Consider the following 27,057-nt stretch of genomic DNA (forward strand, 5'->3'; position numbering starts at 1 on the left):
TATTTTTTTTCTGCTTACTTAATATGTCATTTAAATGAAACAATATTTTTTTAACTATTGTCTGAATTTATTTAAATTTGATATAAATCAGCTTAATTACTTGATCACAAAATTGCAAAAAATCATAAAATAAAAATGTTATAGTCATTTCTTTTTAATCTTAAACTCACGGCTCTGCTGACCTATATTGGTGGCCAAATAAAGGTAAAAGTCAAAAAAATTTAAAGCCAAAACCTACGAGCTGATTGGTTTTATCAATATGAATCCCATAATGTTACAAAATACCTTAGCAAGTGCAACTGCTGGAAATGTGTCCCAAACTAGATCTGTATCTTCTCCACTTTGACCACGTCTCTGTCCTCGAAGTATTCTGGCCGCTGTGGTCGTAGTCAAACTCATGCCGTCTCCTACCACAAGTATCACGTTTCTGTAAAGATAAACAGTATTAGAACTATAATTATAATAAAGTTTAGTAAAAATTTAAACAACAATAAACTGTTTTCGCCGAAACAGAAGCCACCACATTCGTCTTATGAAAAACAACGAAGCGCTTGATCTGTTACATTCTAGTCCAAAGAATATCGATGATGAAGTAATTTTTTTATAGAAAAGGAGGACAAACGAGCGTACGGGTCTTCTGATGTCAAGTGATCACCGCCGCCCACATCCTCTTGCAACACCAGACGAATAACAGAAGCGTTGCTGGCCTTCAAGTACGCACTTTTTTTGAAGGAACCCATGTCGTATCACTTACGAGCATTCCACAGCTTGCTTGTACGTGGAAGAAAGTTTCTTGAAAATCGCACTGTGGTAGTTAGCCACACAATCAGATAGTGTGGATAATAGTCTAATTTGAAGCGTGTTTTGTGAAGGTGGAGGTCGGCGGCAGGAACTCAAATGCGAGATATCTCAAGGGTGCGACACCGAATTTGTAGCGAGAACATGAGCGGCTCTGATAAGGTTACTCTCATAACTCACGCTCAATAAAAGTATTTATTTTTTATTAGTTTAAACAAATACATGATAGAAAATATGCAGTTATGGTTATTGTGTAAAATCTGATGACCGTTCGTGAAGCATTTACGCCATAGTAAGGGTTTTTTTAACGATCATCGTGGAGATCGTTGGCCGAGGCCTTTGTCCAGTGTTGGCAGTGGACGTATTTCAGCTGATGATGTTGAAGGGTTTATTTTAGGTTTATTTTTTTTATTGTAGCCAAACTTGGGATTTAACGCAGAACATGACTAAAATACTCGCAATCTGTCAGTTAGCGATAACAAAACTGAAATTCCGGACATAATCTCGATAATCAGAAAACTCCTAAAGGAGATGGAAATGATAAGAGGACAGATAAATGGAACAAAATTGTTACAAGTAACAAGGTACCCATAAGAAAGTAAACGGAAAGGGGTAGACCACATAAAAGATGGGACTATGATATTAGCCATTGGCAAGAGTAATGTGGAATAGAGTTGCAAATAAAAGACGACAAAAAAAATTAAAAAGAAAATTGAGTCTTATTTTTTATATTTATTATAATAAAATATTTATATAAAACAAAATTATCAATATAAGTATAAAAAATAGAGTCCGACGGGCGTAGGTTCACTACAATTCCGTCGGTGGTTAGAGTGACAGACTGAGGAACTTTTTAACGATGCGTGCTATTCCCAAAATAGAGCCTCGATGATAAGATCGTTTACAGAAAAGACTATCGTAACAATTATTGTTGAATCAACATCCCATATGTCAGTAGCCTGATATGCTAGGTAGATACTTCGATAATTTATCTATCCCAGCTTTCACGAGGTTATAAATATAAGTGTTACTCATCACCAGAAATAATTCACTTCACCAAACTGAATTTCGCCTCCACTCATAACAATTTTCGTTTTCTTTTTAATATTATTGTATGTAATTGCTGTTTTAATAAATAAAATGGTTAGGTGCTCGTGGAAGAGGTTGGAACTTATTCAACCCATAAACTATTATATGGATTCCCATTAATTACACTTATACATCAATTAATTATTCATTTAAGCTCTGTATATAATATATGATTTGCACAATAATTGTTAAAAGAAATGGCGTCGTGGGAAATATATTATATTAAGGAATATTATTAAATGTAAAGACTTCTATTCGATTTGTAATACTAATAATCATGTATAAACTCAAAAACTACTTAACCGATTAGAAAATTTTTCACCTGCAGAACACTATATTATCACAGTAATATAATATAGCATGGATGACACATACTATGAACCTGTTTTCTCAGAATACCCAGATTCGGATGGCACGTTTCTAATTTTTAACCGATTGTTGGCTTTCTTGAAGAATACCATGTGCTTCCCCGGGGCTTAAAAAGAATAGGGAAGTCCCGGGACCTTATCCTAAGAGGCGACTAAGGGCATTTGCCAGTGGGAGGCTCCTTTGCACATCATGCCGGCTAGATTATGGGTTCGGCATGGGATAACGGTGCCTTTTTCGGTTAATGAGTAAGCATTATTGTGTTTCAGTCTGAAGGTCGCTGTAGCTAGTGCAATTACTGGGCAAATGAGACAACATCTTATATCTCAAAGTGATGAGACTGGACACAAGCCTCAGCGTAACGGAGGCATGGTGATATTATGTGGGTTCTATAGTATAAGAGTACATTATGCATTATCGCGTATATTATACAAACTTCTGCCTGTGACTTCGTTCGCGTTACGTCTTGTCTAATTTCAAAGAACGCCGGGGAACGAAAGCCTATTAAAAGTTTCCCGTCTCTTTTACTCGCCTCACTACTCACATATATTTTTTGTATCACAGCTTCTTTCGCTGTTGTTGATTGTATGTTGACCCAAACGACCCAAAAGTTTTATTGCGGCATAAAAAAATTCTGGACTATATTACCCTTTTGCTTTTCTCCTACTCTGACTATTTCATGATTATCAGTTGAGTAGTTAGGGCGTGAAATAACATGGAAGAGAAATCGTAATCTTCTTAATTAATTTGCAACTCTAATAATATTAGCACGGATTGGAACTGTAATTGACAGGTTGTCGAATTTGCTACGGCTGAACCCATGGACGCGGTCTAGTACTAGACCATACTCGATGGAATGTTGAGTTTTCCATCGTACTTAATCATCATTTTTACCGTCCGTACTGCACTGAGTACAACGCTTTACCAATAGGCGCGAGGCACTCACCGGATCGCCCGATGGTCCGGCTGTTCAAATCCGACCATGTGTTCGGATATAAAATTAGCGTTATATTTTGTCCATTATTAGGTAGGTCAAGTAATCCTGTCGTCTCTTATTGACATAATAAAATGTAGATATTTTGCGATATCAAGGAATTACTTAAACAATGATACAAGGATTGAGGATACAAGGAATTAACTTAAAATTATATTTAATATTTTATAGACCTAGTAAAAGTAGTAACATAAATATAACATCTTGAATGTGTGTGTTAAAAACAGACATACGGCTACAATTACAAATATTAAAGAACACAAATTAAACTTACATAAATATGTTCGCCCTCGCCAGTGAGCTTGCATGAGCAAATCTCTCGGTGGGGCACAGAGCGAGTAAATGTTTGTTCGCGAGGAAATGAAACACTTAAATCTGGTGAACATTGTGTGCTTAATGATAATCGTTTGCACTGGAGAATGGTTGGCCCTCTAGTGCAATGCATGAAAACAGAAGTTGTTAACTTTTCCACGATTTTGAATTTTTGATTCATTTTTATTTACTCTATGGCATTATAGTCGTACTTGCGGCAGCAATCAGGTCAAACAGCTCTTCAAAATCCAATAGACGGCACGCAACGATGCAACATGTGTATGTGACGCCAAGTGATTGAGCTAAAGTTGCTTCCAAAGCCGTGTTAGCATATTAATTGACGATAGAAAGAATTTTGAAGGAAGTCATCATTAAAACAATAACCAATAACTGATGATCCACTTGTAAAATATTTAGGGAAGCCCTTATAAGAAGAAGTATTTTGACCATCAACCTTTATTTGGGTATAAGTTTTAGAATTAATGCGTTAACACCCTAAACATGTATACACAATCATACGTTCTGAGCATACCTACAGCTACACTCAAGGCCTTGAAATTATATCCAGTCCACTCAACTTTAAGTAACGTAACACAGAGTTCCCTGGATATTTTCTGTCTAAACCATAACTACAAGCATTTAGCTTCGCTTCACTACGCGTTGGTCGGTGATATTACTAGGCAAATGAGACTTAAAATCTTATGTCTCAAGGTGACGAGTATAATTATTGTAGTGTCGCTTAGAGTTTTTGGGTTTTTCAAGAATCCTGGGTGGCACCGCACTGTATTGGTCAGGGCGTATTCTTTACCATCAGTTGAACGTCCCGCGCCTCTCGTCCCGTATTGGCATAAAAAAAATAGAGAATGCCTGTTATTGACACTAAAACTTTTTATGCGAAACATGTGGCAATTGGCCGCTATTTTACACTGCCTTATGTTACGAGTTTGATCCACCTTGGTAGAGTCAAGACCTCTCATATCAAAAGGCCGTTAGTAGCCATTTAAGACACGAATAAGCATGATGCGTCTGTATTCACAGCGCTTCAGCATTAACACTAGAATCCATTACTAGGAGTTCAGTAATTACTATCAACACCATTTGAGAAATTAGCATCTAAATAGATGTGTGTTATTAACACTGTGTGTCACTAGAAGTCAAATGCATTTCAAGTGAGTGCTTGTAGTGCACCACTTAAATGTTCACTTGCTTTGTACTGCAGTGCCATTATCGCGGTATTTTGCAATCTAAAGCGGTGCTACTATAGTGAGTACTTAAACGAACACAGAGAAACTCCACACAAACTATGTCACAATTAACTTTAAAATTGACTATGTACACCAGTACATATATTTAATACACTTTAAATCTAAAATTCATGAAATCCAGTCTAAGTATTTCATGTAAGTGACTCGGAGTAAGTGAGGATGGTAATTTGACTGTTGCGTCAGATTTTGTTTATAATTTTGAAGAATACATTAGTGCGGACTCAAATAAAATAACAATCCTAAATGACGTCATTACTGACGGTGGTATTGTTAAGTGATTAAATACAATTTATCTCATAAGCTCAATACACGAGTGAAAATTCCCGTACAGTTTTTCAATGTTCCACTCTCTTACAGAATATTGCACAAAATAACACAATATTCAACAATAAAATAGGAAAATAGTAACAAACCTATGAAGGAATTATTTCACTTTATTTTCCTTAAGCCGCATTGTTCTATGAGGCACCAAGGGAATACTTTTGGGGCTTAGGACACAATAAGCTTTTAACATTTATTTTTCATAAAACATCTAAAGTATCACAACAAATACCAAATGGTAGCAAATTTACCACCAGGGGAATTGCAATACCCGGGGGGACTTTTATATATTATCAACAGGTGATCCTCTAGGTATACGAAGAGCTGGCGAAAAATTATGCTTCACAAGGGCTGACTTCCATGATTCCGAAACTACTTTTGTGCATGAGTGCCGGAATAAACGCACCGACATCTACCGAGGGTCAGATTTACCAGTAGGAGGCTCTTTTGCACAGGATGCCGGCTACGTTATGGGTACCAGAACGGCGCTTATTTCTGCCGTGAAGCAGTAATGTATAAGCATTACTGTGTTTCGGTCTGAAGGGCGCCGTAGCTAGTGAAATACTTTGCCAATGAGACTTAGCATTTTATGTCTCAAGGTGACAAGCGCAATTGTAGTACCGCTCAGAAATTTTTGGGCTTTTCAAGAATCCTGAGCGGTACTGCATTGTAATGGACAGGGCGTATCAATTACCATAAGCGTCCTGCTCGTCTCATCCCTTATTATCATAAAAAAAATGTTTGTTTCCAGTGAACTCCTAAACTAAGGAACAGATTTAAATGGTTACTTCATGGAGTGCAGTTTAGTCCAACTTGAGAGATACGATAGTTTTGGCGTGTTAATAACCATCAGCTCAACGTCCTAATCGTCTCGTCCCGCATTTTCATAAAAAACAAGTTGAAAAACTGAGCAATCCAGCCTGATCAACTTCTTAATGTCTGATGATGACAAAACAATTTCTCTTTTACCGTAAGGGCCAGGGTGTCATACCTGTCATCATATACAGCAGCAGCAGGGACGCCTGGCTGAAGTAACCAAGAGCAGCTTTCAACAACAGAACTTGCATGTTTCAGACTGGAGGACAACTTTGACTACGTGCTTGGGTATTCGTATGAAGGCACAGTTGTATTTCTCTTTGTGATTCCTATTGTGTTGTTGTGTCTATCTATTTATCTGATACATCTACCTTTTGCAGTCAGCTGCTTCTTTGCCTGACGCATCTCACCTGAACTCAAACAATATAAAGCAAGGTGCAATGGTGAGAACATAAAAAGTAATAATTAAAGAGATTTTGGAAAATTATTGACGTAAATTAGAACACCAGTTAACATAATATTATATTATATCCCTATATATTTATTCACTTCTTAATAAGACAAGAAACCACAACAAACTTTAATTCACGCGGGTGTCATAAAAGATCAGCGTTGCAACACATTTGTGTTGAAACACAACATGTTGAGTTTTTTATATCTTTATATTTTTAAGTTGCTTCATTTTTGTTATTTGTGTGTGTGTTTGTAAAAAAATATTATTCTTTCTTTCTTTCTTTTCTTCAATGAAGGTATAGTTTTCGTTTGTATGTACAAACTTATCATAATCGATGCTTTGTTTGCATTCACTAAGCTTCACCTTATATGAGACAAATATATATGGACCAATTTCGTGCTGTCGGAATATGTCATGAAGTACAAATCATTTTTTGCCAAAATGCTAATATACGAAACAGAAAACAAAACAGCTTAATTCCACATACACACGACAGAGCTTATCATTATTTAAAGGAGCAACGATCCCCTTACTGTCACCCTTATCATAATAAAGAGTAAACTCTTCGCATTAATGATGCAGAGGCGCTTGAGACCTCCCGTCTTGAATTACCCTGCGCTGAATTATTAACGATTGCCTTGAGTTTCAAATTCATGTTATGTGTCGCAAGAATGAACTGTATGAGTCTATCTATCTGAAAGTGAAATGTTTCATAGGACAGAATACAGATTGAACGAAGGCAGTATAAATATTTAATAACACGCTTTTGTAAGCGACCTTATTCAAAATTTGGGACACCATCGTTAACTCTTCACTCACTTTTGATAGTATTTTCAATGACTTCTGAAGTGATACAGTTCGTATTAAAATCGTTTGGGATTCTTCATCTTAGTTTTCTTTTATGAAAATATGGGACGGAGAAAAGTAGGACGTTCAGCTGATGGTAACTGATACGCCCTACCCATTACAATGCAGTGCCGCTCAGAATTCTTGAAAATCCCAAAAATTCTGAGTGGCACTACAATTACGCTCGTCACCTTGAGTCATAAGGTGTTAAGTCTCATTTGCCCAGTAATTTCTGGCTAGATTATGGGTAACACAACGGTGCCTATTTCTGCCGTTAAGCAGTAATGTGTAAACTTTACTGTGTTTCGGTCTGAAGGGCGCAGTAGCTGGTGAAATTACTGGCAAATTGAGACTTAACATCTTATGTCTCAAGGTGTCGAGCGCAATTGTAGTGCCGCTCAGAATTTTTGGGCTTTTCAAGACTCCTGAGCGGCACTGTATTATAATGGGCAGGGCGTATCTATTACCTTTTATCATCTGAACTTCCTGCTTGTCTCGAACGCCATATTTAAATAAAAATGAAGGATAAAAAAATACTATTGGTCCATCATCGGTTGCATTGTTGTAGGGGAGTCTTCTCTTAGGCCACATACACACCCCGCGACTGACAAGCGCGTCTGCGCGCGTACCACAATACTTATATGCTCTAAAGCATAACTTGTATTAATTTTCACGAGAACATTTCTCTCACTTTCCTACTTTTAGCTGGCTCTAAAGACTGATGAAAGCATGGGAAGCAAATTTGCGTTGGCTATAACCCAAGTTCAAGGATCCCATTAAGGGGTCTTGGCTTGCATAGGCCATTAACCCAAATAAAGCAAATCCCTTGAAAGGTCAAACAAACATTTTCAAGCAATAAATTTATTATACTTACTCGTTACACGATGTTATTTACCAGTAAGGCCCTTGTTTGATAAATTACTTGCTCGTTTTTATAGGCCAAGATTCTCATGGGCTTACAAACAGAATGAGATTGTAAATATTTTTGTAAATTACCTTTTTAAGACCTGGGATTGAAATATTTCACATAAATTTCAATTAATTGATTAATATAAAATAATGGTAATGATTAATTCGCAGTTTTCAGGGAAAAATGTTTAATAAAGAGAAGTAATCTAACATCAAAGGAATGAAATATAAAAATTAATTAGTAAAGCAGGTTTTGGATCGTATTTTTGCCATTAATATTGTATATAATTTGAATTTTGTAATGAAACTTTTTAATAACGCTATCAAATATTCATTAATCATAGACCCGATGCTATTCGATATCTTAAAACTATATTTCTATGAAGAACAGAATCGTGTTTCTTTTTACAATAAAGCAGTATATATTCATGACGTAGAAGTCATATAAAATCCATATCTACGCAGCGACTTTGTAAAAATGAGAATGGAAAAATGAGGTGTTATATCTAGGTATTTTTATGAATGCTTAAAATATTCACTTACTTTGCCACAGGATTCTTGCCAGTTGCGTACTGAAGGCGCTTTTGGAGTGTCTCTTGCGCTTGGGCATACCAATAATGTCGATCTGATGAACAAAAACATACATGATAGAGGTAATATAATCCACATGATGTTGTATTAAATTTTAAAGTAGATCTTATATCTACTTTTAATTTTTAAATGAAGATTAAGTGCCAGTAGGAGGCTCCTTTGCACAGGATGCGGGCTAGATTATGGGTACCCCAACGGTGCATATGTCTGCCGTGAAGCAGTAATGTGTAAACATTATTGTGTTTCGGTCTGAAGTGCGCCATAGCTATTGAAATTACTGGTGATAAGCACAATTGTAGTGCCGCTCAGAAAATTTGGGTTTTTCAGGAATCCTGAGCGGAACTGCATTGTATTGGGCAAGGCGTATCAATTACCATCTGAACGTGTTAATCGTCTGTCCTCTTATTTTCATAAAAAAAAGTGCATTAAAATGGATTGCAAAAAAATATTAAAATAGTGCCTCAGATAGAGATTATGGTTGCTGTTAGCTAGGCCGGTGTGTACAATAAAGCATATTAAATTTAATGAACTTATTTTTCAGCTTAATTAATGTTGTCTTTAAGAATAAAAATCTCCGTTAAACTTATCTGAAAAAATAACGACGCTCTGTAAAAAACAAATGTTAGTGCTTAGCGTTACAGTTTTAAATCAACAATTTAAATATTTACAAATCTTATGCTGTAAGTTTAAGCAAACACAATTTAAAGTTCAGATTGAGCTGCAAAGAAAGACTTGAAGCTTCTAGACCGTTAAGTTTAATAACATTTATCGTAAAAGGCTTGACATGAAACCGAAGCCAATATCATCCCAAATTCCGTCGAGAGGTTAATAGGTAAATGCTATCGAAAATATTGAAGTCACGTTTAATTATTATGGAATTAATTATTTTCTTTTGCTGTATTATTGCTGGTTATTGAGGTTCGGGTATGAATTGATAACTCTGACTGTAAGCCTGTTTATACACAATAGTTTACATAGTAGTTGGAGAGATGAGTGTGTGCATATGTGTATAAAGGTATTATTGTCGACGCCAGATTTCCTATCGTTGACTGGATTAAATTAAATTTTATTATTATATCGAGTCATACACGTAAACCTATCAAACAATTACTCTAATGGTAAATGGAGTACTGTCAATCATACTTCATCCTTCATCTATCTGTCAAATACAATATTCTTTCATTCACTCTTCTACTTCGACTACTTGCACACGACACCTCAACTACACAAGAACTATTTTATCTAATCCTGTTAAGACAGACCAAATATAAATCTTTAAGAATATATCAATATTTCTTTGGTTCATCGCGAACAACTATATATACACACTACAATTTCTTGTGAAATCACACGAACCAGATATGTGTATGCCTCAGAACACATAGTTATTTTTATGACGGGTACTCACGATACATATTTTATGTATTTGAAGCCGATATTTCGATCCAATTGCGAGAAACACTTGACACATTGACACTTGACACTATCAGTACATCTATCAGTGCCACGTGCACTAAGTTTTGGTCTTTGATTCCCTAATTCACTACACACACAATGTTGTGATGTACTATAACGGCCTTACAAATAAAATTGGCATAAAGTTATAACTAAGCATAAACCAAGAATATGTAAAATGTTTTATTACGTACTCGGCAGCTGTGTCTGTGTTTGTGTCGCGCGTTGTTCTATGTTCTTTTTTACAATACAAAAAATGAGACAGACTCACCGCGCTGTGTCGATCCAGCGTTTTCGAGTTTCCCTATGCGGATGATATTTGATTTGGTGATTGAAAGGTTTTTTGTGATTTTTTTTCTCATAATTCCTCTCTTCACTCTCTCTATAGCAACATACGCTGCGGTGATCCTCGTCGCGTTGAAAGCGATCGTGAAAATTTTTTGCGCGCGCCAAGACGCCGACTGGGCTTCGACGGTTTAGATTTAAGATTTTTAACGTGAGGGCCCGCAAGCCGGAACGCGTCGCGCAGACATTTTGCTTACGAATGGTTTGTTCGGACGTATAACGTTTCCCGTATTTATTTGCAAGGCAGCTTGCTTCGGACAACTTCAGAATTATCATTGTATTGTCAGTGTTGTCAACGATATTGTAAACATTTTGCATTTTCTTTGTTTATCATCAGTTGTAACTTTATACCAAGTTTATATGTAAGGCCGTTAGTGTAAAGTGTCAATTTGTCAAAAGCTTCCCGATGCGTCAGCAGTTCCGCCATGACCACGATTCATGCAATTAGTTCGAAATATCGGCTTTAAATAAATAAAATAGATAATGCTGATATAGTTAAAAATATAAAATGTTACCCCTTCACCTCAGGCGACAACAGTTCGACTTGATGTTTTGTAAAATTATTAACTTTGTGATTGATTCCAGTAATCAGTCTGTAGAAAAAATCAAACTCAAAGTCCCGAATAAATGTGTTCGTAGAACTAATAATTTATTCGCTGTCAAAAGAATTAAATCTAATTATGCTTCCGATGCTTGCTTTCACCGCTGTTGAAACTATACAATAATCAAATGTCGCACTTGGATCCCTTTACAAATTATATAAGAACCTTTAAAAAAACATTAATTAACGGTTTATTTACAAAAGCCGTTAATGTTTCTTTTTTTTCATTATTGTTTTCTTTTGGTATTTGAGTTGTGTTATTGTTAGTTTCCTAATGTTTCCTGAATATATACATAAATTGTTAACTTCATCATAATTTATGGGCACTCAAGGTCCTTACCTATTAAGTATTAGAATAAGGACATTTTTTGTACAAGACTGCTGCCAAAATAAAATATACATCGTGAGCGCCCGTCATAATAATAACTGTGTTAAAATTCCGCGATTACAAAAACATACACAGAACATATATTTCTGTGTTCTGTATGTGCAAGCATTATTGTGTTACGGATGCCATAGCTAGTGAAATTACTGGGCTAATGAGACTAAGGACCATTATGTATCAGTGTGATCAACGCAACTGCGATGCCGCTCATAATTTTGGTTCCAATTTAGAAATGTTCGCAGCACTGCATTGAAATGGGCAGGGCGTCTCACCTATCAACAGTTGAACAACATGCTCGTCTTGTCACTCAATAATATCAACATAGACAACCTCATTTAGCTAAACTAGAATTATTATTATTATTTAATATAGATCCCCACACGATTCATGTTCTTGTGAGATACTGAAATATCGTGAAGAACGTTTGCTAGCTATGAATGACAGGTAGCCTAAGACCCACTTATCGGTAAATGGGTTAATGATGATAATATATTTACAAACTAAATAAAAACTCCTAAAAAAAATTCACAAACTATAACAACATCATCCACGTAAACAAAAATATTCATAAAATGAAAACTACTGGGCCAAACTATGTCAAGTATATATTTATGCGACCAAATGGCAGACATTCCGCACCAAACTAAAGAATAATCACGAAAATCGGATCATAAATCTCAAAGTAATCGGTGTACATACATAAAAAAATACTGAACGAATTGAGAACCTCCTCCTTTTCGGAATCGGTTAATAAGACTTGTTTCATTCTTAATATCATTAAATTAAGTAAGCAAATACTCTAAGCTTGGTGGTCTATTTTAAAATAACATTGGCAAAATTATTTTATACAAATGATTTGAGTTTTCTTTAGTGTTAATTCCGCCAATATTTGTCTTTAAACAATTCGACACGTGTTTCGCCTCTACACGAGGCATCTTCAGGACGTGTTGTCTCGCCAAAATCTGGCACGAGACTGAATGAAATGAGCCGGAAGCCGCTCTTATATAAAATTATTTTATACCTTCCACAAAAGCCACAGTAAGAAAATTGAATAGAACAAAGAATCAATGGACTCATTATCATATATTTCTTTCTTTGGATTATCCAGAAGGTCACTTGATCTTAGAATAAAGCCAGGGTCACCTATTAAGATGACCATGGCTTCACAACTTGAGCGCAAAACTTGAGATCTCCTACATTTGCGATCGAAGTCTCTTTGATCTAATTAAAAGCCTATTCTAATATGCTATTTGAAATATGCAGTCTATAGTAATATACTTTCACTTGAATCATTATTAATATATGCATATGTTATATGGTAAGATAATAGTATTAATTAAAATGTAGCATATTCATTACAAAGAAAATGATATGAAATCCCTTGCAGTATCAAAAAAATATTCTGTAAACTTTTATGTACAAAATTGACTCTGCACAGGCTTTCCCGGTAAGCCATCCATACAAATTAATACACTAAATGTTCCTCTTTGTTAAACTTATAGTTATAAGATACGCATTGTACAAGTGATATTAGGAATCAAGAATTAATGTTTTTAATTATTATTGAATGAATAAGCCTTTATTACAAACAATGTTAAGATTTGTACAATATATATTATAATCTAAGTATTATTCTTATCTAAGTGATATTATTAATCTTCATCATCACATCAATTAAATTTGAAAACAAAATTTATGAACGAACGGAACTCAAACCCGCGACTTCTGGCATTCCATGCGACTGCTCTTCCACTGGGCCGACTGTTTGAGTAACGTAAAGTTCATAAATCTTGATACGTCTTTGTCTAACTCTCAGGTTGTTGCTTCATCTACAGGTTCTACTTTATAGTTGATAGGCTGCTCAACCCCAATATTTGCATTTTAGGAAATTCACTTGAGATGTCGCTCTTTTAAATATAAACAATTTGTTATTTTTTTTTGAAGTAATAACCTGGGGTCAATTACACAAATTATATTTGAAAACAAAATTATGAACAACGCGGGATACGAACCCACGACCTCTCGCGTTACGTGCGAGCACTCTTCCACTCTTTATAGTTAAATATTAATGTGACTTATGTGTAATTTTACGCAATAAAAAGCTAGTTTTAAAAATATTTTGAAGTAAAAACGTCAAGTAATCTTTAGATTCCTCTTTGTGATTCAAGCACCTATTCACAAATAATCGATATAAGTAACAAGCTACAAAAATGTTCTGAAGGCCTCTCACCGTCGTATCACACCTACTTGGGGCCTGGTGAGTGCCAAACAACTTATCTAACTTGAGTTTCTCTTATAACACAGTAAGAATAGGCTCAGTCTTCTCAACTTTTGTCTTTCTTATTTTTTTGCTTACTTGTCGTTGTTGTCGTTTACTTAGTTATTGTATAACAGCAAGAGATATAAATTACGTCTAGATACAGTCTAGACAACGGATAAAAACAGGCCAGGAGTATTAGTTTAGTGTGCGTGACAAGCTACGTCTTACACTCGAGATTTGAGTGACACTTTCTTTTAGTGTGCGTGAATTGCTAAAAAAAGGTTAGTTCTAAATTCTATTAATTTCGACATTTTCACATCTGTCATAGGCTATCTAAGCGTAATAAAAGATCAAAGACTTTCTGATATAATACATATAGTTTTAATACTTAATAATAGTTAATCAAGAAAAATTTGTTGGATATATAAATCAATGTCGTTTTTGGTTCTGTTTTAGCTTTAATAAAGCTTATTAGAGTTTTAATTTAAATGAATTAAAATTATAATTATTTCAATTTAAATACTACAATGTTTTGAGGATCAACCATAGGAGGTACCGATCTAGGAGTAGTCCACTAGACTACAATTAAAAAAAAATATTCAGTCTGTGGTCTGCTGCCAGTCTGTTTTTGTGACATCATTTTTTAATATATTTTTCAAAATTGTGTTACAACATAGAAACCTGAATATTTTTTAATGTTTCTTTTTTGCTCCTAAGCAATTAGTTCCCTTAGTTAAATAAACTTTTTCTGCAATTTTCTTAGACTTTTTTTTAACAAATTAACACTTTAATAATTAAATGATTTATATTTATAATGTGTCAAAATTAAAAACACTTCGCTATTGCTTATGTTTATTTTTGCGCCTTTGTTATCAGAGAGAGGGATTACTACGCAAATATTTTATGAGAGAGGCCGATAAATAATCGTAAAGCTCAGTTGATTTATTTATTTGATTTAAGTTCCACCAATAGTTATTACAAACTAACTTAACAATATGTTATGTTTTTTTAAAGTGATAACCCTCACTTCTAGTATAAATACACAAATAAAATTTGAAAGCCAAAACCTGAGATTTGAACAAAGCAAACAAGATTTTATAACGACACGTTACTCGAACGGTTGGCTCAGTTGGTTAGAGCACCGACACGGAATGCCGGAGGTCGTGGGTTCGAGTCCCGCATCGTTCATAAAATTTTGTTTTTCAAATTTTATTTGTGTACAAACTAACTTATAAAGAAGTAAGGACATTTACTAAATGTATAAATAATAATAAGTAAGCACGATATGCATTGGTAGTTAACGTTTCTAGCTAAAGTTGTACATTATTATTTTATCGTATAATTCGAATTCTTAATCTAAAAAAAGATAATGAAAAACAAAATATATTTATTTAAATTTACCCACTTAAATTATACAGCTTTGATTATATAATTGAAATAAAATGAATTGTACAAAGGTTAAAGGGTTAAAAGAAAAGAAAGATATCAATGAAACAGTTAAAAAGACTTCATAGTTATTCTATAGGTTTTGTAAATGATCACCGCCATTTTTATAGTTACCATCAGTACCATCATTTGTAGGTACCCGTGTCAAACTAAAACTAAAGAAACTTCATCACCACAGACCGGTTGTAAGTTGTAATTCCTTGTAAAACGAAATGCGGAGAAACGTCAAACAATCAGATGGTGATGATGAATGATAATATTTAAGTTTGTTTATAAATTAATTAATTTAATTTAATAATGTTTATTTTTATTTTTTTTAATTGTTTATTGTTCATTTTAATAATATATTATTTATTATCATCACCAACTAATTAAATTAATATTCTTTATCAATCTAAGTTTTAGTGATATTGAACTTACAGGCAACGACAACACGCAAATATTCCGTATACAAGATAAAAATTATATTTTAATAGTGGAACATAAGAAATAATAGAAAAACTACAATGTAACTAATATAAAGTAAAGTGTGAATTAATTAAAACAAACAAAACTTATTTTAACTACGGCAGAAAAAAGTATTACACAGCATGCATAATTTTTTATTGAACAGTGAATATTTCTATCTAGCAACATAGCAGTTTTCAAAGTTTGTTCCAAAGCACAGAGAACTTATCGTTAAAAACGTCTATTATACTTCAATCATCTTTTTGAAGGCTATTGTATGTACCAACAATTCTAGTAAAGGTACGAAAATCTTTCATAACTAAAGTACGAAAGTGACATAGGTTAGACACTACAATATTTGTTAGAAAAATATCGTGTCTGCTGATTCTCGGGAGTCTCAAAGGAGCTGATACATTAATTAAGGTGAGAATATCGAGGCAATCGACGTTTGTGACGTATTGTTAGGAAAAACTCCCCGAATTTATTCTATGAATAAAGCGTTACAAAACACAATGAAGCGACGTCTCTATGAAATTATTTGCTGTGTGATGAAGATCCAATTAGATTTTATTCAGAGCTTTTTAAAATTTAATTGGATTTTACTGATAATAGGAGGATAAGGAAGCAGTCACATTGTGTTGAGTTATTAAGATTAACCTCATTTTTAACCGACTTCAAAAAGGAGGAGGTTATCAATTCGATCGGTATTTTTTTTATATGTGTACACCGATGACTGAGATTTATGATCCAATTTACGTAATTCTTCTTATGTTCAATATAATCAATAAAGGTAACCTACACTCGCCACGCGTTACTTTGAGCGGGATAGCTTCGTCTAGAACCAAGCGGACAGACTCGCGTGGCCAGACAACCTAAATAATTACAGTATGTAAGCTGTTTATAATATTGGGCTTAGCACTGACTTAAAACCTATCAATAGGTAGCACATATAAATAATAGTGTTATATTAATATTAAAGGTAAAGATTTGCATAAGAGGTGTATTAAATTACATTTTTAGTTAATTGATTGACTTTACAGTTTTTGTCGGTTCTTTTAAACGTATTTTTTTTTAATATAAGCTGAAACACAGGTTTACTCAGTTCAGGCACAGTGTTAACTGGCTTAAAATTTAATTAATACACCTCATTATATAAAATTTTTAGTTATTTGATACTTTTCAGTTTTTGAAGTCGGTTTTTATAAACGTAGTTTTTTTTAACACTTAGATACTATCACCTAACTAAGATTCGATTATGTTTGTCTTAATGCAACACAATCAAAAGGTAAATGTGGCTCAATAGGTAAAATCCCTGACACTCATTTATATAGGTTCAGGTCTACCCGTGCTCAAAGAGCGATATGGAATGACGTAAACATACTTCGCCATTAAGGCGTAGAACGCGCTCCGGCGACGAAACACGATCAAACGTCAGAGGCGATAGACAGACGCGATTACTTGCTAAATACAAGTTATAATAGGGTCGTGATGATGATGTCGCAGAGAGTCGAAGTGAAAGGTTGGGATTCAGAGCTTCTGGCCTATATATGCTGAACGAGTGATACAATCATGCAACTTAAACTAGAGCGTTCTGTCCCACAAGGGGTGGAGGGAAATGCTCGTGCAACTCATATGTAGGTACTGTTCCAACTAGGTGGACTTCCTCTGGAAACAGTAGATTTCACGACCTCACAGAAGCTAATGTATGCGAAGACCATATAACATAGGTCACGGGCCGATATAAATAGTATTTGAGGATTTTAAACAAAAGTGCGATCTACCGGACACATGGCGCCGTCTAGTTTCTTACTTGCTAACTAATGGGTGGTGTCACAAAGTAAAATTACGGCATCAACAATAATTGAACTCTTTAGCGTGAACGTTTCTATGCTGGGACAAGACGAATCATCAAAAAAGGATACGGAGTATAGGACACGCCACTTTAAACTTGGAATTGGAGGTCGCCTTGAAATTTATACCTACGTCTACGCAGAGCACTACGGTTGGTGCATACAAAAAGATTGCTTCGCTAATTTAACTCGGACAGCGACCAATCTAGGCGGTGCGGCGTGGCACTCAATAGTCTTGTCTCCCCAAGACTGCTTAGCGGCCGTGCAAATCATGTGTATGTGTGCGTGCGTCAAATTGTGCTACAAGTGTGCACGTTTTCAATCTTCAAAAGGCAATTGATCAATGTGTATATAACCTTTTAAAATGAATTTAAATATTACCATATGTCTCCTTGATTTCAGCATTCATAGGGGCCGGGGAGAGGCATCCGGTACTTATCGAGGTGACTATGATCACGACACAGCACCAAGCACTCATGGTTGGCTAGCTTCATGAGGGCTGAAGTTCTGGACTCGGCTCACCGGAATAACGCCTCTATCCTTTTGGGACCGGTTACCTGTTAAATAAATAAAAACAATAATTATTAAATCAAATAAAATTCACTTTATTCAAGCAGCTCAAAGACAATAACACTTATGAATGTTAAAAGTTTTCTTTTCTCTATATATCCACTGCCATTGAGGGTTGAGCTTTAATAATAAGAAGAAGTGGCAGGAAACTCATTGCCACTCTTTTCAATCAACATTTACAATATCATCTCTTTACAAATCATTTCAGTTACAATATAATACTCGTCAAGTACTCAACGCCTTACACGTATAAGCAAAAGAAAATGTATTTTTAACCGACTTCAAAAAAGAGGAGGTTATCAATTCGATCTGTATTTTTTTTATGTATGTACACCGATTACTCTGAGATTTATGATCTGATTTACGTAATTTTTCTTTAGTTCGATGAATATGATAGTCCCATAAAAATTTAAATAGTTTGGCCCAGTAGTTTGCATTTTAATAACATTTTAATGAAAATTTTTGTTTACCTCGATGATATAATTGTTTTTTGTGTACGGCTTTTTTAGGAGTTTTCATTCAGGTTGTTTGTATATTATAACAATTATTAACTGACACTAAAAAGTAAAAAAACACCGACTAAAAACGTATCAATAGATAGCACATATAAGTAATAGCATTTTATTAATATTAAAGGTAAAGGTGTATTAAATTAAATTTTTAGTTATTTGATACTTTTCAGTTTTTGAAGTCGGTTTTTTTTAAACGTAGTTTTTTTATTATTAGTTTAATAACTAATAATAAAAAAACTACGTTTAAAGTTAAAACCATTTTATTAGTAATAATTTTAAAAAAATATAAGGGAAGGGAACGACCTGTTCCACGTCGCCGCCACAAGCAGATAAGAATTTTTTGAATTAGATTAGAAGTCACCTGATGTTAAGTGATCACCGCTTCCCACATTCTCTTGCAACACCAGAGGAATCACAAGAGCGATACCTGCCATTTGGATGTTTACTTCTTAGGTGTAAGTAGTTGAAAAACAAAAAATATTACATTGTTTTATAAAACAAAGCACAATATGCACACATATAAGAACATAGTCAGAACAATTATCCTCTATCAAATTTGAATGAGATCTCTCAAGGTATGTAATGTAATGAAAGAGAAGTAACAATAACATGGAACATTATGAAAAAAACGAGAATCAAACATAAATTGGTGATAAATAATGTATTAGCTTGAGTTGGTTTTACAATCCCAAAAGATGTACATTTTATTTACATCAGCTATCGCTTTAAGAGTTTTAGCAAAAATTAACTAGTAAATACTGCTGGACCAAGGAACGAGAAATTTCGGATTACTTAGATTTCAGTTAAAGTTGATGCCGATATATATTGAAATTCAAATATTTTTATTCAATAGTAGCTGACCCGTTGACGTTGACGTTGACATGTATATAATAAATAAAATAATGTTTGTTTATGAATTTGTCAATAATATATCATAAAATCAAGAATTGCTTCGTAAAAATGCACCCTGTTGTTGTTACAAAATTGTTTCACAGCATAACTGTCAAACCGTTGCGTCAATAAATTCGACGGGGTACGCATCAAAGGAAAAACAAATTTGTTGTTTTTATTTAAATCCGAGCATTTTCCTATTTATTCATCTTTTAAACCTTCCCTGTACTTCCACAAATAATTCAAGACCAAAATTAGCCAAATCGGTCCAGCCGTTCTCGAGTTTTAGCGAGACTAACGAACAGCAATTAATTTTTATTTATATAGATATAGTGTAACGGTTGTTCGACATTCCAATTAGTACCAACATTCAGTTATATTAACAGGTTACAAATGATTCTATTAATATTATCATTTGCTACCTGTTAATATTATAATGTTTTTGTAATTATATTTAGTATATTTTTAGTAATTGTAATATTATATAATCATATGCAAAATGTTAGTGATGTCACTTTATTATGATGTTGGTAGTTTCGTATTATTAAAGTTGGTAGTAGAGTAGCTGTTACGAATTGCTCTCGGCTATTGGGCACTTCTTGTTGGGGCAGCCGAAAGTATCGGACGTGCCGGCTGCTGGTCACCCGACTGCCCAATTATTTTAAATCATTTAATGTTACTTGTATATAATTGTGATTATAGTGAAATAATTGAATATATAATATATGATATACAAGTGGTTCGTAAAAGTGATTTTATTATAATAGGATTCAAAATCACTTTGATTGAACGTCAAAAACTACCACCCATTAAAAATAGACTGCCTCAATACAAAAGATTCTATAGATACTCCAGTAATAAAACAATGTCTATTCAGCAACAAGTACTAGAACTGCATTCAGTTCTGCATCCTTGCCTTCTTTGGACACGAATTAAGGTGCCAGTACATAGAAGGCCTTGTTGTCCAAGGTAAAGTAGATGGACAGACCATATTAAATCTGCTGTGGGTGGTTCCGTACATAAGTGTACAAGTGTACTTGTATGAAGTGTAACAGAGAGAGACGGCGAAAATTGTAAGGCGCAATATTACATCTGCCCAATTAAAACTTTTCGACAATCATGACCGCTCTGAGGGTATCAATCGAGAGGAAGACATAATTATAAGTATGTGACAGATAGACAAAACAAAGAGACGAAACAATTAGACGTAAGGTAATTATTTCTCAATCTCAATACCTGTTTTGTGTATTAGGATAAATAAATTTAAATTAAAGGTAAGTTTCTTATTATTTATAAAAAACGAAGCATAATTTCAAATAATTTAACTTTTTTGTTCGTAAATTAAATGGAATAATAACCCAAGCTTAGTACAAGGTCCTCCATTCAAATTGATTAAGCCATTTCTGATTTTGTAGATGTACTGACATACAGATAAATTAAAAAAATTGGCTTTGGTTACATAAGTATAAATTCAATTAATATCTATATTCTAGAAAGGATTATTCAAATCACTTATTTAACGTCAAACCTACCACATATTCCATAATACATGCTTTAGAAAGACCTGAGAAGAACGGGCAGCAAAAAACATAAGCGGGTTCCTGGTTAAATAATTTTTTTTTAAATAAAATTTCTTTACCATAAATTTATTAATTAGATACCCGGAAGGCCTTCCCAAGCTGTGAATCAAGACAAGAAAATCTTTTATGTTATTGTAAAACTTTATCAGATAAATGTGTAAATTATTTTTGAAATGATAACTTATATAGCATCGTAATGACTTGAAAGTCGATGAAACGAAAAAGCGAATCAGTAAAAAGAGACAGACACATAAATTCATAAGATTCTTAATATATTCTGACGTCATTCGCACGACATATTACTACAAGAACACTAGGAGAACATAAATATGGTAGCGATGATAATAATGTCTTTCATAGGTTGAAATCATGTGTCATCCTAGCAACATGTACCAGGACTTCATATGCAGTTTAGAGATTCATGCACAATGCAGGTTTCACTTCTGACATGTGTACTATGTATGCACGCAATTTTTTTTTAAAAATAGTATAGGTACAGAACTTTAACGCTTACAGTTGTAATAAAAATAATAATAAAATTATATTAAAATTCCTAGAATATTTCCGCTTTGGAGGATACATTTAATCTCACATCGTTGAAATAGTTTCAACCCTATTTGATTTAATTGTCTGCCCCTAATAGCAATCAATTTACTGTAACATTTCACAACAGCCAACAAAACACTCATCAATATTTACGATTTGTGGCAACACGCATTGTCGAAAACCGAATCGAAAATATCAATTTCACTTAATTTATCACTGTCGGTTTTACCCGTGATTCATTCACCGTTAAATCATTTTATATCCTCGTAACATAATTCTTTTCGTATAAAACCGAATTTTATAACGAAATTGTTGCTTTATCTGTACACAAAATGTGTTTTCGACGTGTTTTATGGGCCAATATCCTAGATGTTAATGGGCTCAGTTCGAATTTAGAAATTGAATAAATAATATTTTTATTCTAAGGACTCAAATAACAGTAAAAATACAAATAATTTCATATTATTTGATAGTGTGTGATTTGATAGTGCGAAGGTAAAATTAAGTTATTTCCATCAGAACAAACGCATCTAAAAAATAACAATTTTTAGCAATTTTTGTAGCAAAGTTTAATCGTATTTTTGTAATATTTTAAATAGTTTTGTACAAACTGATATTTCAATAATATTTTCATTTGACAACAAGAAATGAAGAAGTAATAAACATCACATTTTGTTAGTACGTTTATAAGTGACATTACAATTACATGCAAGACAATATTACCTTATTCGCCACAACAGCAAATTTGGCTACAGATCAGCTTTTGTACTGTTGCTTTCCACTTTAAGGGTTTGGGTGCCGATTCAAGTATATTTACAGGCATATTATTATTTCAAATGCAGGGCTACGAGAGACTACGTAATATACTACAATTTCGTACTACGCATCATCGTTATTTTAGATTGCTACGCCGCGCCCCGTAGGTACTCGTACATATGATGATGTAGATGTAGCATCGTGCTACGATTTATTGTGTAACACTACTTGTGTACACACTTACAGGCTGGTTAATTTTGTGCATTCGCAAACCACCAGATAATTATTTATAATATTTATTATCTGATTTCCGTTATTCAATGCGTTCTTTATATTTTCAGAATCATTAATAATAGGCATAAGAATTTCAATATGCTATATAATTTGTTACAATTTATTTATTTATTTTAGACTAAATACAGTTAAGTTAATATTTGATTATGTGTTTTTTCATTCGTGGTAGGCAAAAAGCTGCCCCTTCTCTTTCATATTTTTTTTCGACTATTGAATGGGTAGGAAAGTACTCTATAAAATAAAATAATTTTTATGTCAAAATCAATGCATTTAAGTCAAAACTTACGCATAGAAATACCTCAGGATCGTGTAGTTTAGTAAAAACAAAGACGATTTAATACAGAACTGGCAAATAAAGCTTCTATTCTATTCTATTCTATTCTTTAACAAATAAAAGTATTTTGCAATTTTACCTTTATATGCACTTTTGCTACTCACCAAAGTTCAGAATTTCTAAGTAGGGTTGGTTGCTGGATGGGTAAACCATTGATTAAAATATGATCAAATATTTCGATTGAATTAACAGCAAAAATATACAAGCAGTTTGCAGCCTTAAAGTACCACATACGTATAACATACATATACCGGCAACGCTCCTGTGATTCATCTGGTGTTGCAAGAGATTGTTGGCGGCGATGATCACTTAACAACAGGTGACCCGTACGCTGGTTTGTCCTCCTATTCCATAAATATAAAATACGTTACTATTTGGTAGTAATTACAGCTGTATAGCTGCACGACTATATGTGTAATATAATACCAACTTCCTGAGATATTGTGTTGACAGATGGACAGACAGACACTGAAGTGATCTCATAATTTTTCAATTGACATCAGTTTACTTCACATAAAAAACAATGCAATCACCTCAGCTTTTTAATATACGAGTAAAAGTGAAAAATTTTCTATCAGGAAAATTTATCCATCAAGGAATAAATAAACCAAAAGTCATTTGCAAAAAGCAACTTTCGGTCTCTACATTGAAAAGTTTCTTTCAAATTTTTGCTCACGTTATTCACTTGCTCTTTAGAATTTATATTGCTCCTTTAACTTTTTAGATTTTGGAAAAATTGTTGGTGATTGACGTTGACAGGGCTAATTGAATTGTTAAGTTCACGAAAAAATGTGCCAATGTGTATGTGCCAACAGCTGTTTAGATATAATAATCTAATATATAAAATTCTCGTTTTTATATAAATAAATCCAGTGTGATGTTAACCAGCTCCTTTGCACAGGATGCCGGTTAGATTATGGGTTCCACAACGGCGCCTATTTCTGCCGTTAAGCAGTAATGTGTAAGCATAACTTTGTTTCGGTCTGAAGGGCACCGTAGCTAGTGAAATTACTGGGCAAATGAGACTTAACATCTTATGTCTCAAGGTGACGACCGCAATTGTAGTGCTGCTCAGTATTTTTGAGTTTTTCAAGAATCCTGAGCGGCACTGCATTGTAATGGGCAGGGCGTATCAATTACCATAAGCGTCCTGCTCGTCTCATCCCTTATTATCACAAAAAAAATGTTTGTTTCCAGTGAACTCCTAAACTAAGGAACAGATTTAAATGGATACTTCATGGAGTGCAGTTTAGTCCAACTTGAGAGATATGATAGTTTTTATTTCGATTTGGGACCTATATTTTTTTTATTTCCAATATTTGTTTTGTATCGACATATTTTCCATGAGAGAATTTATTGACGCACGGTCTGACAATGTTGCTGTGAACAAATTTCATTATAACAACAGGGAACATATTTTATGAAATAATTCAGATGTTATGGAATATTATTGACAAATTCATAAAAAACAGTATTTTAATTATTATGTACAGAACAATGTCTGTCGGGTCAACTAGAATAATAATATTATTAATACATTCGCACAAAATGTAGACTTTTTCATGTGTTTAGCGTGCGGAAATATATTCTTTTCCGAATTCATGTCTTGTTTGAATATTTCCTCCTAGCAATAGCTGTAATTAGTGATTGATATTTAATTTCCTTTCATGGGTTTTTTTTTTCTAAGTAAAATATTTTTATGTGTAAAAAACGTTGTTCGTCAAGTGTCCCTAACTTTGACCCATGCCAAGCTCTCGGAAAGGAATGAATTACTTTCCACACTTGTATCGAAATGTACTTAATAGTTATCTAATAAGGGACGAGACGAGCAGGACGTTCAGCTGATGGTAATTGATACACCCTGTCCATTACAATGCTGTGCCGCTCAGGATTCTTGATAAACCAAAAATTCTGAGCAGCACTACAATTGCGCTCGTCACCTTGAGATTTAAGATGTTAAGTCTCATTTGCCCAGTAATTTCACTAACTACGGTGTCCTTCAGACCGAAACACAATAATGCTTATACATTATAGCTTCACGGCAGAAATAGGCATTGTGGTACCCATGATCTAGCTGGTATCCTGTGCAAAGGAGCCTCCCACTGGTATAATATAAAGTGGTATATTTCTTCCACCTTCAAGTATCTTTAAGAAATCTCAGAATTTTTACTCAAATTTTACTTTGAAGCACCTTAATTTACTGACGTTAATTAACTTCTATCACTAATATTTAAGATACAACGTAACAAATTTTCAGAAATTAATTCCAGACTAGGAAATCATTGTGATATTTTTTTTTAATACGATTATTCATTTACGTGAATATCTAAAAATTAATTTGTGTTTCGTGAATATGATATACATTATAATATATTCCATTTAAGATGTTGATATCTCTATAAGCTGCAAATAAGCTGACACCTCCTCTTAAAAAGGAATATGAAAAAATGTCTTTATTAAAGAAAAGTTACTCGGGCTTGGAACACAATATATTTGTCTAATTTATGAGAACAAATCAAATTTCCCCTGAGTGTTGATTATAGGCATCAGGCAATGTTACAGCTCAGTGAATTTGGTTGTTAACTTGGCAATTATCTGAATCTTTTTGCTAACACAAATTTATACTAAGCATAATTTTATATGTTACTGGTTTAATTGCTGTTTCTATGAATTCTTTTATATTAGAATATAAGGATAAGTTTTAATCTTCTGTTCTTCAGATTATTGAAAACGAAACATTGCATATAACTAAATTAACGATGCTTATTATTATTTACAAGAAGTAAAATATAGAACAACAAGGAAGTGTGCCAAGAATACTGGCAGTATTTCCGCGTTGGATAGCTAGGCTGATCCATCGACCCTGTTTGTGGAACAATTGCCTATATGCCTTTTTTTTTTTTTTTTATGGAATAGGAGGACAAACGAGCGTACGGGTCACCTGGTGTTAAGTGATCACCGCCACCCACATTCTCTTGCAACAACAGAGGAATCACAAGAGCGTTGCCGGCCTTTAAGGAAGGTGTACGCGCTTTTTTTGAAGGTACCCATGTCGTATCGTCCCCGAAACACCGCACAAGGAAGCTCATTCCACAGCTTTGTAGTACGAGAGAGAAAGCTTCTTGAAAATCGCACTGTGGAGGACCGCCACACATCCAGATGGTGGGGATGATATCCTAACTTGTGGCGTGTCGTGCGATGGTGAAATTCGGCGGCAGGAATCAGGTTAAACAGCTCTTCGGAACACTCCCCGTGATAAATGCGGTAGAAGACACACAATGAAGCGACGTCTCTACGCAACGCCAAGTGATCCAGCCGTTCACAGAGCACTGAGTCCCCGACAATTCGAGCTGCTCTACGTTGCACGCGGTCAAATGGATCGAGCAGATACTGGGGTGCACCAGACCAGAGATGACAGCAATACTCCATGTGTGGCCGGACCTGCGCTTTGTAGAGCGCTAGAATGTGGGCTGGCTTGAAGTATTGCCGTGCTCTATTGATGACGCCCAGCTTCTTCGAAGCCAATTTGGCTTTGCCCTCCAGATGGCCACGGAATTGGCAATCGCTCGAGATTTCGAGACCCAGTATTCCGATACTAGGCGCGGCTTTAAGAGAAATGTTCTCGAAGAGCGGTGATACGACAAATGGGGTTTTTTTAGTGGTAAACGCGCAAACTTGAGTCTTCTGGGGGTTAAATTGGACAAGGTTCAATTTACCCCATTCCGCGACCTTCTCGAGAGAGGACTCGATAGAAGACACAAGTTTCTCCCGGCACTGGTCGACGATTTCCCGAGAGAGACCTGCATGGCCCGTGTATACGGCATCACCAGTGCTGTAATCTGCATAGCAATGCATGTTGGAGGTGTCCAACATATCATTGATATGCAGAAGAAACAGCGTAGGAGATAGCACACAGCCTTGGGGCACTCCAGCATTCACGGGCTTCGGGTTCGAGCAATATCCGTCGACAACGACCTGTATGCTACGCCCAGTGAGGAAGCTGGAGGTCCACTTGCACAAGCTC

General features: G+C 34.5%; 1 protein-coding gene across 1 annotated transcript in view; it reads right to left on the bottom strand.

Moving 5' to 3' along the window:
- The window catches only part of LOC126975343 (alkaline phosphatase-like), a 124,970-nt gene that overhangs the window by 34,576 nt on the left and 63,337 nt on the right, over positions 1-27,057 (bottom strand). Inside the window, exons 2-4 of the mRNA XM_050823189.1 lie at positions 17,932-18,107; positions 8,714-8,795; positions 286-427 (exon numbers count right to left, since the gene is read on the bottom strand). Coding sequence (XP_050679146.1) covers positions 286-427; positions 8,714-8,795; positions 17,932-18,028 — 321 coding nt within the window. The 5' untranslated portion in view covers positions 18,029-18,107. The remainder of the gene's footprint in view (positions 1-285; positions 428-8,713; positions 8,796-17,931; positions 18,108-27,057) is intronic.

The sequence above is a fragment of the Leptidea sinapis genome, chromosome 35, assembly GCF_905404315.1.
Source record: "Leptidea sinapis chromosome 35, ilLepSina1.1, whole genome shotgun sequence".
In the NCBI taxonomy this organism is placed as follows: domain Eukaryota; kingdom Metazoa; phylum Arthropoda; class Insecta; order Lepidoptera; family Pieridae; genus Leptidea; species Leptidea sinapis.